The sequence below is a fragment of the Ammospiza caudacuta genome, chromosome 2 (genome assembly GCF_027887145.1).
Source record: "Ammospiza caudacuta isolate bAmmCau1 chromosome 2, bAmmCau1.pri, whole genome shotgun sequence".
Taxonomy (NCBI): Eukaryota; Metazoa; Chordata; class Aves; order Passeriformes; family Passerellidae; genus Ammospiza; species Ammospiza caudacuta.
The window spans coordinates 20931556-20948730 of NC_080594.1; the positions used below are offsets into that span (position 1 = coordinate 20931556).

Genomic DNA, 17175 nt, shown 5'->3' on the forward strand with positions numbered 1-17175 from the left:
AATCATGGGCCAGATCTTTTCATAATGGGTTAGCTGTTAAGAACACTGCTGGATTCAAGTTAGTGACTTTTAACTCCAGGTTAGTTACTTTTAACTCCACATCATCTTGTTCTAGCAGTACTGTCTGGTATGTTAACGTTCTTCTTGGTGATGACTAGTGTCCTTCTTTTTGTTCCAACACCACTACAACTGTACGAGGCACAAAAACAGTCAGTTGCTGCCCCATAGTTATTTTTTTTTTCCTTCTTGGATTTGGAGGACTGCTGCCGCTACTGTCGTGAGGCAGGGTGACCATCCTTTGTTCTTCTAGGATTCCAGTTGTTGTGTCAATACCCCCAATGCCAAATGGAATTTTTCCTGCATAAATAGTTCAAAAGGTTTACCAAGTCCAGTAATCCCAGTGCAGGAGCAGCCAATAGAGCATGCTTCATTTACTGAAAGGCTTTGCTGCATTCAGGCTCAGTTCTTTTTTAGAAAGGGGCTCAGCATTTTAACAGATAGCCTCCTTTCTTTCCTGGTGTTGACTCCTTTGCCCATGTGGAACAGTGAATCTCCTAAACTGCAAGTACCCTGCTAGTTACAAGGTGAAACCTTTCCACAGGACAGTTCACCTGAGCTGGCACAGGCCTCTGCAGTGCTGCACCAATCCCTCAGCCTCAGGACAAACCCAACCAGCTCATACTAACAGAGGAGCCTGCAGCCAGAAACTTGATTTTTTTCTTTTCCAAGCATAATTTGTGCATTTAATTTAGTCAACGCATCTCTTTCTAGTATTGGTATGGGACATTCAGGTATATAGGGAAATTGATAGGCTAACATCAATTTATCAATTTCAAATTTTAATGCTCCAAGAAAGGCCAATTTTCCTTCTGCTCTGTCACACCAACATGAATTGTTCTGACTAAATTTTCCTTTAGGCATATATAAGACTGAATACACCACTCCAGTGTCTACTAAGAAATTCTATTTGTCATTCCCAGTGTTAATGTAATCCCCACAGGTTTAGCTGGGGATGACATCTCCAGTCACCATCACACATCTTCTACCAGTGGGAGCCTTCCAGCCTGATCAGGAGATTTGGGTGAAGTCCAGGGTCCACCAGCTTGTGTTTGTCCCTTTCCCCACAGATTTTCCCATGGCCCTTCTCTTAACAAAATAGCACACAGACCTCTGTACAACTATGCCTGTAATTCCTTCTCTGTCTCTCTCCCATGGTGCCACCATTTCCCCACCCCCTACCCTGCAATTGGGCTTTGTTCTGCTAACACAGCTTTCGCTCCTAATTATTGTAGATGTTCCATGCTGCTTCTAACAACTTACTCAGATCACATACAACACCTTAACAATTATACATTCCTCAACTCCTACCACCTGCTGCAGCAGGAATTGTACTACCTGTGTGCCCCCCTACCACCCTTGTCTGCCCTATTATGGACTAAAACTTTCACTACCATGGTCACTTTCTTCTTCTTCCAATTCCACACCCACTCCATGCCTTTGTATCCCCTTTGTGCTCCTATTCCTCAATCCAGTCTCCCTTTATACATGGATAAATTGACACTGAAATGGACTCCAGAAATTTTTTGTGCTCTTATCCCCACCCACATGGCTAACTGTCCCTACTGAGAAATCTTGTACAGTTTGCACTGGAGAAATTGGCAGGACCTCAAACTTTAAACAATTTACACTTTCCTTGTTTAATAGAAGTAAGCTTGAGAGAGAGAAATGTGGTTTGATTATGATCATGTGGTTGAATCACCAGCAAAATGACAGCTGGTGGCAGATCTTCTGAACCAGGTTAGGCTCCTATTAGACCCATATGAGCATTTGCAACTTGAAGATGCACTGCCTGAGCATGATGATTAAGGGGGATATGTTAATTGATGTGAGCAGAGCCAGAAGGGAGTATATCAGAAGAACATCAGCAGTGCAAATGTTCTGATATACACTTCCACAAGACAGTACATCCTGTAAAACCTACTGTGTTTGGTTTTACTGGAATCAATGTCACTGACTCCATTCACCCATTTATTTTCCTTTTCCCTGTTAAATAATGACAACTTGGATCTGCTGTATCATATATTTGCCTTAAGTCTGTACAGGTTTCGCTGGCTAGTGGTTCAAATGGCTCTGCTTATAAGAGGTCAGTAGTCCAGAAGTCAAGGGAAGAATGATGAAATATATTAATTGTGGAATGTGTCCACCCAGAAGGCAGAGGAAAGAATGAAGAATAAATCTCATTTGTGACAGAAGGAATTTTAAATTGCCTCTTCCACCAGCATACAGGGTGTATTACAGCTAAATAAATAACAAAAAATGAACAAAGACCTCTTTGAATTTTTGGACAAGAGCTCTCTACTTACTGTCTTTCTCACTAACTTCAAAGGATTTATAATAGCAGAGAGTCCATGTCACCTTGGCTACCACCAGCTCCAGGTACAGGTTCTTTGTACGTAACGTACAAAAACCTTGTAAAGCTTGGTAAAGATTGCTGAGCTGAGTCAGGTTCCTGTAAAAAGAAACAGTTGACATTAGAAGACAGAATAAGGCAGAAGGGGATTTTTGTGCCTTGTTCTTCTCTAAATATAATTTGAATCTTCCACTATTGCTGGTTTATCTGGAGTATTTTTCATTTCCTTCTGTCTGCCCTGAGGTTACCTCTGGTCTTTGCCTATGATTTCAGGATCATCCTTTCCTTGCTCAACTTTAATTTATTCCCTCTCTTCCAAAGGAGCAGCCCCCTTGTTTTCTGGACCCTTTCATCATTTTTTTCTTTCTTCTCTACGTTTCTCCAGCCCACTGAATGAGTAATAACATTTGCCTAAACACAGACATTTTCCACCTCAATAGATGTGAGTTACTATAATATATCATTCAAATTCCCCCAAAGTCCCCTTTATTTTCATTAAATAAGAGCAGGAAGATATCACTGGGATTTCCCTCCTTTTGTTGCTTTGATGGAACAGGGCACTTCTGGACAAATTTATTTTAAGCTGCGCAATGCGCAGTTAACTGGACTTCCCTCTAAAATCCCCTCAGCTATAGTGAAGGCACGTGAGCACAGGAAACTTGCTAATGCATTTTTCTCATTAAAACAAAAAGAGTGTGAAGTGTGTAGATACATCAGTCTCAAACAACTGTTTTAGTTGCTGGCCTGTTTTAGAGGGACCAGCAACTGGGCAAGGGCAAGGCTGGCGGAGTGAAATTTAAGTGATTTAAGACATAGTGATTTATCCTTGGAGGTAGAAATAAAGGTAAAGTTGAAATTTTGTTGAAAAGCCAAGGGGCTTTGGTCAGTTAGTTGGCAGAGGGAAAAGGTTGCACTAAATCCAGCACAGTTGTGGGGAAGGTGTCTCCAAGTACAGCTCTATGCATCTGGAAGAAACACTGCCCTGATCTCCAGACCCCAGCCAAAAGTTGGGCCAAATCTGTTGGGGACAGCAGAAGCTTTCTATTTCTACGGGTCAAAAGGCACTCCTTCGTGCACCAAGGTACTGAGAGCAGCAGGACGGGTGAGGTTAATACATGGTGAGGCCAGGGTGACCCAGGAAAGCTGCAAACATCACCTTCTTCCTTAAGACAGTTTAGTAGCATTGCTTGTAATATTCACACAGATCTGTGTCTTAAATAAGAATGAGTTTCTAGGTTTATGTAGGCATCTTTGTCCATTAACTTTGGTAAGAGGCTGAAATTGTGGTGTTTGATTTTTCCTGTGAGCAATGATGGCTTAAAATAGTCTGGCAAGATAAATAATGCAAGTGGTGTGAACAGTGTATGAACATGTGCATGTGTATGAAAGCATCTGAAGAAAGAGCAGGAACTGAATGTCCTGTATTGATCACTGAGAATACTGTTTCTAATTAATCAGATTGAGAAATGCGTTGTTTCTGCCAAGCCTGCAAAAAGGCCTGATAAGTTATTCCTGTTGTAGTTTTATCAGCGGAAGATCCTAATCTAACAACACAAAAATAGCACAGAGATTGTCCACTATCCCTCCTGCTGCGCCTTTTCCTCCCCACCCAACAGGAAGGTAGCAGCGAAAGCAAAAGACCACTCCCAGTTACATATGCGATATAGCCTAAAATAATTTTTTACTGGGCTGTTATGAATACCCTTGAGGGAAAGGTTAGCGCTGGATGAGACACCAGCTCAGCTCTAGAACAAGGACAGCGATGCGGTCTGGGAGCTTCCGCCTCCACGGGATTTATGTTATCTTTCTCCGTGTTTCCACGTACTTGGCTGTGAGCAGCCATGCCTGTCGCTGCCTTCCCCGGACGCATTCCTACGTCCGAGGAGGGTTTCGGGCGGAGATGAGCAGTGAGTGCCGGGTGCGGGTCAGCCTGATAGCGCCGGCGGGAGGGGGACCCCGCCGTGGGGACGAAAGGCCGGAGGCGCCGCCCGCGTGCCGCGTCTCTTTCCTCCGTCCTCCCTTCCTACCCGGGAGGGGCCTCCAGCTGCTGGGCTCAGTCGGCAGCTGCCTTCGAAAACCTCTGTGATGCTAACAGGGAGCAAGTTACTTTGAAGTTAAGGGAGACTCCCAGACAGTAGTGGGGGGCGGTTTGTCCAGGGAGCGGCACAGACCGTGGCTCAGGAGCCCTCCGAGGTGCGGTTTTGGAAGACGCAGTAAGGGATTTGCGCTTTACTTGCCCCAATCTTTAACGCTTTTTTCTTCTTCTTTTTTTTTTTCTTTTCTCTTTTTCTTCTTTTTCTGTTCGTTTTGGTTTGTGTTTTCTCACTCTCTGCAGCACCCGTGACTGGAGTTGTGACCTAAAGGGACTTCTTTCTCTGCGTGGTATAGCTACACGGTATAGCCTCGTTCCTCACTGTGTGAATTCTTGTTGCTACCCCAGGTGTGTGCAATGGTGCATTAAGGGCTTTAATGGGTACTAAAGCAGTGAAGCAAAGGATTGTTATTGAAAACTCTGCTTGCCTGCAGGCGTGGTACATCTTCCCGTGCTTTATAAAGAAGCTCTGTGACTCGCTAGTTTCTGCTTGCTGTGCTGGCCCTTGATTTATGCATGCTTAGGGGAATATTTGAATTTCTTATAGCCGTGCTCAAATATCTGATTACACAAACTTTTTTCATTGGGCTCGTTGCTGATATGTTCTTGTTTCCTGATTCTGCATGTAACATCTTGGTCTCTATTTGTTCTTGGTAACTGGAGAGTTATATCAGGAGTTGTTTTAGCATAGTGTGTTTAAGATTTAAATGCAGGCTACTGGTTGTGGGTGTACGCAGTATGTACACAAGTTCTTGGCAATTTGTTTTTAAATACTTTTTTCTTTGTCTTATTTATTGATTTATTTACCAGACCTTCTTTTTTTAACCTGTATAATATAGAAAATGCTTTTCAGCTGACTGTCTCTTTTGTTTTTTGAATGTTGTGAAAATCTTTAAAAGGTTGGGCTTTGCTTAAATTCTTGACAGAAGATGGTCCCAGGATGCTTCAGCTAGTTTTGCAGGCATTGACAAAAAAAACTCAGGAGTGGGTAGAGTGTGTTACAGAAGTATTTTTTGCAAATTGTGTTTCCTCTTTAATATAACACCAACTTCAGTTCCAGGCAGGTCTACAATTCAGTTGAAGGAAACAGGGCAATAAAACTTGTCAAGTCTTGCTGTCTGACCCTCGAACTATATTCTTTTTCACATGAAAAATCTACTGTTAATTCTTGCACCCTGAATGTACAATATCACCAGAGGATGATCTGTCATCTCTGTTTTTCTTTAGGTGAAGCAGATTTTCTCTTCCAAAATGACTTTACAAGCTCTGCTTTTGTGTTTGGCATATTCTGGGCTTGGAAAGGCAAATGGTAAGTTGAATTTCCTGAAATCTGCTTGAAATTGTTTGGGGAACTGGTTTCAGGTTTCTGAGGCTTCAGCAGAGTAACAGACAAAACTAGGTGAAATACAGATTGCTGGTGCTGCTTGACTTACATTCTTACATAGATGAGACAGAGACATGGAGCTGGTAGTTGTGACACAAATCCTCCTGGAGCAGCATTTAGAGATGGGAAGGACAAGAAACATCCCATATCGACAGTGACACTGGACACCATCGTTAACCTGAGTTGACAGCTTCCAAGAGTGGGGCATCCGAAAAGGACTTCCTTCCCTCCCTCTCAAATGCACTGTGAACTCTGAAACTACAGTTCAGAAAGCCTTTTAAAGGCATTATGCTGTTTACTTCTCTGATAATGGCTTGTTGCATATTTCTCTTATGCATTCAATCTTCCTCTACCTCTTAGGAAACAAAAATCGAGTATTTGCTGAGAATAGGAAGTCATGAGCTGATTTAGTAAAACTTAAGAGGGAAGTCTGCAGATACAGGTACAGAAATAGGTACATCTTTTTGTCTTTTAAGTAGCTTAGAGGAAAGCTAAAGTCTCAGCCAATGCAAATCAACATAACTTCATTGATTCCTAGGAGTATGCAGGAGATGGACTTTTTTGTAGGGGAAAGCCACAGAAACAATATGTAACTGAAGGAGTTGTGTCTGTGGGTAATCCAGGCCTTAGAATCAACATTAGGCTTCTGAATGTATGATATCTGCCCATTTCATTAACTGTTCACTGTCATTGCAGTGGTTCCGCAGGCTGGATACACAGCAGTGAGGATGGGTGACAGTGTGACTCTGAGTTGTGCCCTGACAAAACCCATGGATGTTCTGCAAGTGACATGGCAAAAGGACTCAGAAGAATTACATGATAATATAGCTACGTACAGTGAAACGAACGGATTAAGGATTCAGAAGCCCTATAAAGACAGGATGAATTTCACAAGTTTGGAACTCAACAAGACAAGCATAACTTTTTGGGACACTAGAATGGATGATTCAGGATGTTACAAGTGTCTCTTCAATGTTTTCCCTTCTGGTCCTCTCTCAGGAAATACCTGCCTGAGTGTTTTTGGTGAGGTTCTCTGCATGGATATGTCTCTAGTGAAATAAGAGGTGTTTTCTCACCCACAGTATTTCCTTGAGCAGATTCATGAATTGCAGTGATGGGAGCATCCCCTGGTGGAACGTGATGTAGAAACAGAGCACTACTGCCGTGAGCAAAATTCTGTGGGTCATATTCAAGATTATTGTGGTCATTTTGGCTCTTGTTTGTTACTCCTTGAGTAGCAGCTGAAAAACAAGGAGTGGAATCTTTCCAAGTCCTTGATCAGTCCCATCTGGAACTTGGGCAAACCAACATTGCCCATTGGAGTTTCCTTTTGGTGCACAGTACAACTCCAGTGCTGTCAGCTGCTCTTCCAAACCCTACCATTGACAGGGAATTAGCAGATAGGACCCATAAATTATATTACTTAACAGATTATTTTAATACTTGGATTTCAGACTGAGTGAAATCTTTGGGGTATACTGCTTCAGTGTGGAGGAAGGAGTATTGAGTCATGGAGGGGATCTTACCCGAGGAACTCTTCTCTTCTTGCATTCCTTGCCATTGGGCTCAGTGTGAATCCAGTAAGCTTTGCTCTAATTTGTAATGGTTAGGCTGCTACTACTGCTTACGACCAGGTGCTCACTGTGGTGGTGACTTGTCTCATTTGTGTGTTGGAAGGTCTCAATGCATCTGTCCATCACAACATTTCTGAAGATCATCTGATAGTCATCTGTAATGCTAATGGCCTCCCAGAGCCCACCATCACCTGGAACAACCTGTTCAACTCTACTCCTACACAGAAGACAGTCAAGCACAAAAATGGGATTGTGTCCATCACCAGTACACTGGAAATCTACACTATTCAGAGCATCAGTGCACAGGATTTGATCTGCAAAGTAAGCAACACAAATGAAACATTTGAAATACCTGTGAAAATAAAAGGAGGTAGGTGAGAAGTACAGGCAACTTGTTAGCATTCTCTTGGCTTCCATGTTTTGCAGTAGCATATTTGGATAGGAATCTTCTGGGAAGTAGAGGGAATGAGATGTTTATATGTCAGGAAATCCTGTTTGCATCCACTGTTGTCTTTGAGGTAGTAACATATTGGAGTCCTATCCAAGAAGGGAAAAAAAACAGACTAATCAGCTGGGGAGATACAGGGTTTAGAGGCACCATGCATTGTACAGCAAGTTGAATTTAGATTTCCACATTGAACTTAGGTTTCCACGTAGGCCTTCATAATTTTTTAACAGCTTAAAAATAAATATAAATATATGTCAGCTGATATCCATGAGTAGAATGATGAGTAGAAACTCTATGGGTTGTTGATCAAGTCAGAAATTTTGAAATTCATAACAAACGGTCTCTGAATCAAATGTTCAGTTCAACTTACTGCGTGTTTTGTTGTATATAATCTGTACATGATGTTTTGGTTTCTCTGATTTTTTGCCAAGGCGCATGTCCACTGCAGTAATGGTCAGAGAGGAAGAGTACTTTCAGGCATACAGGGAGGGGGTCAGTTGAAGATACTTATGTTTGGTTTATACAGAAATCTTAGCTATATTAATGTAACATCTGAATATCTTATAGTGTTAATTTATTTCTTTTTCCAACATTCTGTTCTGCTGGAAAGACTTTGACCCTGTTTCTGCAGATAAGAAATAGAAACATTAAAAGCTGAAGAAACATTTTTACTTAATACAGGAGCATTGACTTGAGTGATTTAAAATTCACGTCTCTGTATATAGAGCCTTAAATTGAAGACCACTTGTAGATTAGCAAGACAGGAAAAGCAGCTTGTGGCTGTGGGTTGATTCTGAAATTACACGCTCTAGAAGTGATTGCTATAGGAATAGTAGTAAAGAGCAGGATCTGATTTTTAATATCTGCTCTCTAAACATTCAAAAGCAATTTAGTTCTTAATTCTGAATTACATTACAATTCTGAAAAAAACATACTAATCTTTTTGTCCTGTCCCCAGTATTCTTTTGTTTTGGTCTTCCAAAAAGCAAATGCATATCTCAGAAAGCAAAAAACTTAAGACTGTTGTTATTTCTTGTTAAGTGGATAAAAAATCAGCTAAGAGCTTTTTGTTTTAACAATCTTATATTTTAGAGGACAAGAAGTTCAAAGGAATAGTTCAACATAAATTTGTTAAAATACATAATCGTTTTGGCTCAAGTCAAATAAATTTCAAGTCATACCATTTTCCAGCTAGTATCAGTGAACATTGAGATGAGCCTTTTGATTAATAGCAGTCAAATGAAGTGGTAATGTCTAACCAGGGAGGAACATTTACACTCAGCTGTTGGGTAGAGCTATTTGCAGGCAGCAAAACATAGCCGGTCTTATTTTCTTAAAATTATTGTTGCCTTTTCATCAGTGTTTAAAAGTTTAAAAAGTGTTTAAAAGTAAAAAGTGTTTTAAAATAAAAATAATAAAATTCTGGGTGAAACAAAAAAAAAGCTCTTTTGAAAGAGTTAAGACTTGTATGAAGTTCTACTTGTGTGTGTATGCCAACCACTGTATCAGGTATAGGAATGGCAGTATTCTTTGCACATCTTTTCTTCAGATTTTCTGTGGAAAAGTAGCTTTGTTTTTGAAGACACATGGGTTTATTTTCTCTTTTGAGCAATTGCTGCTTTCATTTATCCTAGCAGTACCTTTAACAATATCAGAGGAACCACTGTCATTAATCAGACATCCTCGTGGCTTGTTTTGCTTTTTTTCACAATGAGATTAATTTGCTGTGGATGTGTTGTTGTTTTGTTTTCACAGAAGAGGGATCATCATTGCTTTGGCTGGTGATTATTGTGGTGCTTTTAGTAGTCATGATAGTTCTGATTCTGTTCTGGAGGAAGATCCTATGCAGGAGGAGTTGAAGTGGTGAGTCACCAATGTGTGGAAACTTGTGGTTTTCCTAGAGCCCATAATAAGGTCTGATCATCTGCAGAGAAGAACAAGACTTTGTTGGGATACCATTTGGGGGTTTGAGAGTGTCATACTGGACAACTTAGTAATAATAAATAATAATAGTAAACTTATTAATAATAAATAATAATAGTAATATGTTTACAGTTTTCAAGGTTGCCTCAGTTGCATGTAAATTTAACAGCTGTTTTCCCACTGCCAAGGGACAATCCAAGACTGAGAATTGTGAGGGAAGGATCCAAGCAGAGCATGCTGCACTTTCTTTGGAAGTAGCAGTCTCAGCAGAAATAATTTGCTCATTTCAAATTTTCCTGGAAGCTTACAAAGTGTAGTATGCTCAGATAATTTTTGGCAGATGAAGTAAACATTGGTGAGGAACCCACTCATGCAGAGTGATGTCCCTTCAGGGGAATAATTTTCTACTGGTCATGGCACCATCTTTTTATTTTTTAAGATAAATGGTAATATGATTAAGAAGTGTGCTCAAATTTGGCTTGAGTGTGCTTTCTAATGATGAGTCAAGGAGAAGTTGCAGTGTAAAGTCAGTGTAATGTCTCTGAGTGTGTAATAACCTGGTCATGGATAAATTCAATTCTCTAGTTTTAATCAGTAGTAACATAATGAACAGAAAAAGACTGGAGGGCAGGGGGTGATGAGGGGGACACCATAAGCTTCAGAAATCACAGAAATTTGATCGTCATTGGTGGTTTCACTGTTGTTTAACTAAATCCACATTCCATGTCTGGCTTTAAATTCCACTAATATATTGAGAAACACCAGCACATATTTACTCAGTTCCTGGCTAAATACCTGCTTCAGGGCAATAGTACAATATAAAGAAATGCTTCAAGGAGTATCACACCTATCTATTGTGAATTTGGACCTACAACATCTACTATTAAGAGGGTTTGACCTAATGAATCTGCTGTTACCAGAGATGCAAAAGTCTCCACTGAGAAGAAAGAGAAATGAACACTTACTGCATCCCAGATAGAATGTCTTAATTATAAAATGTATATGAGGCTTTCATTGATCCGATAAACAACTCAGAAGGTAAAATTTCTGGCTGAATTTTCAGACCAACCTGGAATTTAAAGTGCAAGGAGTTTGTTCCTAAACCCTGCTTTTTAAAGGATCAGAAGAAAAATGTGAAATGCTTACAATAAAAACGTATTTTTACTCTAGAACAACCATTCCAAACACAAATGAGCTTGTACGAAGAATACTGTGAAGGAGAGACCTTGAGATGGAGGTGATCTGGTAGAGCTTTGGGATCACTCCCTGGAGCAGATCTGAGACTGACCAGGAAAAGAGGTGCTGCTTTGCAGTGTTTTGAAGCTGCTTGGCTTCTTGCATGGCAGATGAGAAACACACTGGCATGCTGCATCTGGGGCTGGGGCCTGAAGCTGGACCAGTGCCACTCAGTGAAATGCTGCTCGATAGGACCAGGTTGTTCATGTTTGGAGTAGGCTGAGGATCTTAACATGTCCTAGCATGATTCTGGCCCATGGGTATTAGTAGTTCCCTGGGCAATGCCATCAAGTGGGTTCAGCAATAATTTGTAACAGGGTCATCCCCAGCAGGCAGCAGGTTTCTTACATCTTACACCACCCTAGGTATTGGGCTTGGAGCCCAAGCCATTTTGTGCATCCTTCTTCCCTGACATGGCTCATGTAATACATTATTTACTGCTGCGGAGATGCCACTGTGATGCACAGCAGCAGAGCCTACAGTATCCCTTATTTGGGAAACCGAATAGATCCCCCTCCCCTGCCTTGTAAGGAAAGCATAAGACACAGAAAAGCATTAGTTTCAACTGAAAGCATTGTGGCTCTTTTTCCTTAGCTAAGGGCTCAAAGCTGTAAGACCCTCTGTGTCTCCAAAGAAATGGCATCTCATGCCCTGCTGTCTGGGAAGACATCAAGATTCCTGGTGCCACATGCATGCCAACTGTCACAAGGTCAAGACTTAATGTAAATACCTGTTCACTGGAACAGGGAACATAAATTAGATGAGCACTGTTTAGTAGTGGGTGTTTGTTGGATTAAAGTTTATCAAGAAAAGCATGATTTGAATGACATCAGTTATTTGTATTCCTTCCCATTTTTCATGGGTTTTGTTTAACTGTGATGCCAGGATGTGATTTCTGCAGTGAGGTTGTAAGTCAGTAATGTTCTTTTAATGTAGTCCAGTTTTTATTAGCCATAGTCTATATCTTTTCAGTTGCTCTTTGGCCTTTAGTTTCAAAAATGTATTGCATTGACCTGGATCAGTTTTGAATAAAGGCATTGTTACTTTATCCAGAGTAATTTTTACCAACTGAACATATTCCTTCCTATGTGACCATCTAAGTGAAATGTGTAGAAGGTCTTCTTAATTTACACCTGTTTCCTTGAAGGCATTATTAATTAGTTTGCTGTAAAACTTCAGTGGCAGTGCAGTTTGATCGCTCTGTCACCATCTGATTTTTTTTTTTCCCCTCTCCCAGGAGGCTCTTTTCTGCTGGTGGCTAAGGGCTGCTAACAGTTTATCTTGTACAGGATTCCACTTTGACTTTCCTGGGCATCCTTAGAATACTAAGAATATCTGTGGAGTTACAGTAATTTTTAACACTGTACTTACAGTGTGTTACCACTCCACAAGTACTATGATGAGGAAATCCCCTAAACTTCTTAGCTTTAGATCCTAGTCTGGTTTTGTGGTGACTTGTTTTTTCCTTGATCATCTGTAAAATATGTTTATGCTTTTTTAAGCATTGGTTGTAGTTAGTTCACCTAAATAATAACTTGCAGAAACCCCTTTTCTGGTTTTACCCTCTGTTGTCCTCAGACTGGGTGGAATGAGGAGCAGCACCTACACGTGTACTTTTGGAAGTGCTGTTTGTAACACCACAAGAGAGAGCTAACAATAGAGAGCTAATAGCACTGGCTCAGGAATACCAGGGTCTGTCTGGGGCTTCAGTACTTCTTTTCATTCTGCAGTAGATAACAAGCACAGCCTTTCCAGGCTTGTCAAGATACTAATTTTTTTAAGTAAAACAGTAGCTTTTTATCTGGGTGGCTGGGGAGCCTTCTCTGACAAAGTTTCTTCAAAGTACTTTTGCATCTGAGAATATGGTTAGGTTTTGCTTTGCTTTTGTTTTTGTTGTTCCCTTCCTCTTCATGGTAGATACTTGGGAACCAGGTATCTGGGGCTGAAAGTCAATGTCCCATCCCTCAGGCATTTGCCTTGTGTATCTGTTACAGAGCATACATACATTTTGGTTCACCCTGAAAATGTCCCCAGTGAAGTGTCTTCACAACATTTGTGGATAAATGACTTATCTGGAATCAAACTGAGCAGTCTTTGTAGCAAGTGCTGACATAGAAGCTTTGGAAAACTTGTATTGCATCCTCTACCAAGTAGGCAGGCAAACCCAGCTGTGCCCATCGTTTGATGTAAGTGCAATGAGCAGGCTGCAAAAAAATCACCAGGCATAAATTCTCCCATGCCTGAAGTCTCTTGATACTGCTCATCTGATAAAAAGTTAAATCCTTTCATTCCTTACTCAGCTAATAGAGCTTAACACTGAGATAAAACAATCCAGTTAAGAAGCTATATGCCTGGGTAGAAGCAAAATAAAGGCTATTTGCCTGAATAAATTCCTGTGACTTACCTGTCATTTATGTGTCTTCACTTGAATGCTTTCCATAGCATCACTTGCTTATTTCATGGCTTGCAGGATACTCATATTTCAGCCTGGACAATTAAAAAGCTTTATAGTTAATTCTCAGGATGTATCAGTCTGCAGGGGGATAAAATTCCACACATACGTTTTTTCTGGAGGCTTGTGGTAGCCTGTGAGGAAGGACTATGTCACCAATGCATTTCAAGGCCAGAATGTTGTTTTTGTTGGTTTTCTTTTAAATTTGGTTTGGGTTTTAGGAATTGGTATGTTGATCTCTCTTGGGTAGCTTATGCAGATTTTGCCATGTGGAAAGCTTCAGAAATATTCAAATAATATACTTGTGTTTAAAAAAACTATAACAAGGGGGGAAAAAAATGGGACTTGAAATTTAGTAGATACGATACTGAATAGGTAAGAAAGCTGAACAGAATAGGTTAAGCTGGAAGAAGAAAACTTGAGGAATCATAGAAGAAAACTTGAAGAGTCATAGAAGAGAGTAGGCCAGATTAAAATTCCATTCTGCAGAAAGCAGCAGCATAGAAATGTGGTTTTCATGTTTGGAAATCAAAACATTCAGGCTCTCCTTCAAGTGGAGATTTTATGGAACTCAGATGTAAGCAGCATTGCCTTTACCTCTTAGTGCTATGGTTTACTTGACAAGGTGGTATTTGGTCAAAGGTTGGACTTGATGATCTTGGAGGTCTTTTCCAACCTTAGTGATTCTACGATTCTGTTTGTGTCTGAACAAACCAGTTATCTGTATTCCAAAGAAATGCTAAATCTCCATGTGCTTAATATGTTAGACAAGTACTCCAAAACAGCTTCAAAATACCTCTTTGTTACAAGCTGGAGATCACTCAATACCCTGACTAGGAATTTAAGATTCCCTGATTGAATTCGATAAGATTCAGGATTCCCTTTTGATTTTGACAGTTGCTACAAATACCATATAATCTGGTCTGGTAAGTGTAAAATAGCAGCTTGGCTGATCAGCTATAATATGTGGATATAAGAAACCCAAATATTGGTGGTCAAATATGTCCTGGAAGGCTGGGAAATACATACTATGCAGGAATTCCCAGGTTTTGAGAAAATTTATAAGAACAAGTACTTGGTTACGTTTTTCATTTCTTTGTTTATAGTAAACATATTAATTCTGCAGGAGTCATTATAGCAGTATTCTCTAGTCTGTATTCAGTTTGGGGAAGGCTGTTTGAAGCTCTAGCTTAAAAATTACAATAGTTCTTATTTTATCTTACAACTTCAGAGGTTTCTCCTGTGTTTGCTTTGACATCTGGTTTTCTTATTAGTGAGAGATTCAGTAGTTGAAAACAATATAGTAGCAGCTTGGTTTTAGAAGAATTTTCAGAATAGTAATTCCAGAGAAGCCCACTAAATACCAGATTTTCAGATTATAAACTTGAGTTATAACTCCCTCTTTCCTGAGGGAGATGTATATAACATACTTCCTCTGCTCACAGAGGAATGGGTTTCTGGCAGGCTCATTTTAAAGTAGCCTTGGCTTCCTCTTAAGTGTGGCTGTTATGGAAGTAGGAGATTATATTTGTCCTATTTTGAATTCCTGAAAGATAGCAAAAATTATGCTATGAATATACAACAGCTGCATTCCTTTACCCTTCTTAATGCTAAACCAAAAAAAAAAAAAACAGGCCAACCAACCAAACAAAAATCCCAAAACCCAAAAATGCCACAGAGTAAAAACAGTATAGATAAGCAGACCTAAACAGAGCTACTGAGCGGAGGAATTAAAAAACCAAACAACCCTCATGACAAAAATGTCAGTGAAAGGGTAATTCTGCTGTCAGGCTGCCCATCAGGTTTCCTTCAGACATAAATATTTTGCAACTCAAGTAAAGTTGTTTTTTGGGCTTAATCACACACTGTTTTAAGACAACTCTTGTTACCAAGTGATTCCACCTAATTTTCTGTTCACAGAAATGTGCCTGGCAGTACCCTCTGGTCTGTATCATATATAGAGGGAGGATGGGCACACTTTGCAAGCTTTCCATGCTTTACTGCTATCTGTTTTCTTTGTGAAGGACAGGGATGGCAGGTGTTTTGTTTGTTTTCCCTGTCACATTTTGCTGGAAAAAGCATGCTCCTTATCCTGCTTTCCTTTTAGAAGAGCCAGGAAAGGGGGGTGGCAGGAGGAGGAAGGGAGGTGAGGTCACATGGGTGAGTTCTGCTCTCCTGGTTCATGGCTGGGGTTTTTGTCTGGAAGGATTAAATAAATCCTGTTTTGCTACCAACAAGATGAAGGTAGTGGTGTAAGAATCATCTTGGAGTTTGTCCTGTGCATCTAAAGGAGGGCATGCCACTAGAACACAAAGCCCTTTCTTTGCAAATAGGAAGGTTCTTATGTGACTAGTACAATTGCTATCCTGTGCATCATATTTGTGCTCATATTGCATTATGAAGTAATTTTCTAGTCCTTCCTTCTACTTTTCATTCCAATAATAGGGCTTTGTATATAACAAGAAAATAAAATGGCTGGCAACTGAAAGGGAGAACAAATGGCATTCCTGTAATATGTGAATAGTTGCCTCACTGTTTCAATTTTTCATTCACTTCCTTGGTAAGAATTATTTATAAACTCGATTCCAAAGTCCCTTACAAAATACTTTGTCTGAATGCAGGGTTATTAGATATGGAACGTCTTTCATACTCTTCTACATGAAAAGTAAAGATACCATATATTTTATTACTGTCTTCAAAGCCATGTAAAGATGGTGTTGTAGACTGAATCTCAAACATATAAAAGATATTCTGAAATATCAAACTATTTATATACTCAGTATATGTGAGTTAATTAATAACTGGTGTATTATTACTAGTGAGGAAAGTTGGTTTACTTTTCACAGTTTACAAATCCTTTCAGGGTTTTGTATATTCGTTGTGTCACATTCTGAATTCTGCACAGTGTGTGATTTCCAGAATCAAAAAAGCAGGGAAGTTGTTCACCAAATGGTGGGTTTGTAACTGTTGCTCCCCACTTTCCCCACTGTGCATTTCTCCTCCTCCAGTCCCAACAGCAACCACGCTGCTAAGCAAAACCTGAGACAGCAACACAATGGCCACAACTCGTCCTTTCCTGGGGTTGTTTTTGTGTTTCCTAGGATCCTTGAGGATTTCCATCCATCTACTAGATCATTAGAAGCTAGCAGCCTGAAGTCAACATTACACATAGTGACTTGACTGGCTGGAAAAAGCAGCAAAAAAAGAAGACATCATATATACTGCCCTATCTGGAAGCTGAGTTGATCACTGAAACAACTAACACAGTGTTTGCTATTTGGTCTAGGCCCTTCATCTTAATATGTAGGACTGGAGGGACTACTTGGTTAACTACTCTGCAGAGGAGGAGATTTTGTCAGGCAAAACCTTCTTTGCCCATGCCACTCTTGATACTGCTGCTGGGCAAAATGTATTTGTCTTCTTCCAGCTGAGTTCTGAAAACGTCCGGGGATAGAAGCTCTGCAGACTGTCTAGGGATTCTCTTCCAGTGCCCAATTGCTCTTGCATTAGAGAGTAGAGAGGATTTCATTTTTGCCAACATGTGTCTGCAATTTCACTTTCAGCAACTCTTGAGTTCATCACCCTCTTCCTGTCATATGGTTTTTCTTCTCTTATCCAGTTATTCCAGCTCCTTTTTCTCTATTTGGAAATATCTG

The 17175-nt window shown here is 40.2% G+C and overlaps 1 protein-coding gene across 4 annotated transcripts; it reads left to right on the forward strand.

Annotated features, from left to right (window-relative positions):
• Window positions 1–4130: 4130 nt before the first annotated feature.
• LOC131554873 (OX-2 membrane glycoprotein-like) lies at window positions 4131–12115 on the forward strand. Of its 4 annotated transcripts, none has more exons than XM_058800459.1 (6): window positions 4131–4317; window positions 4746–4850; window positions 5730–5811; window positions 6583–6909; window positions 7564–7830; window positions 9664–12115. In XM_058800459.1, the coding sequence occupies exons 3-6, from the start codon at window positions 5754–5756 to the stop codon at window positions 9765–9767; spliced, it is 756 nt and encodes a 251-aa protein (XP_058656442.1). In that variant the 5' UTR covers window positions 4131–4317; window positions 4746–4850; window positions 5730–5753; the 3' UTR covers window positions 9768–12115. The 4 variants fall into 4 exon arrangements, with proteins under 4 accessions (XP_058656442.1, XP_058656443.1, XP_058656444.1 ...); XM_058800462.1 differs by lacking the exon at window positions 4131–4317 and adding an exon at window positions 4572–4623 and having other exon boundaries at window positions 7564–7781; XM_058800460.1 differs by lacking the exons at window positions 4131–4317; window positions 4746–4850 and adding an exon at window positions 4448–4603.
• Window positions 12116–17175: the final 5060 nt, after the last annotated feature.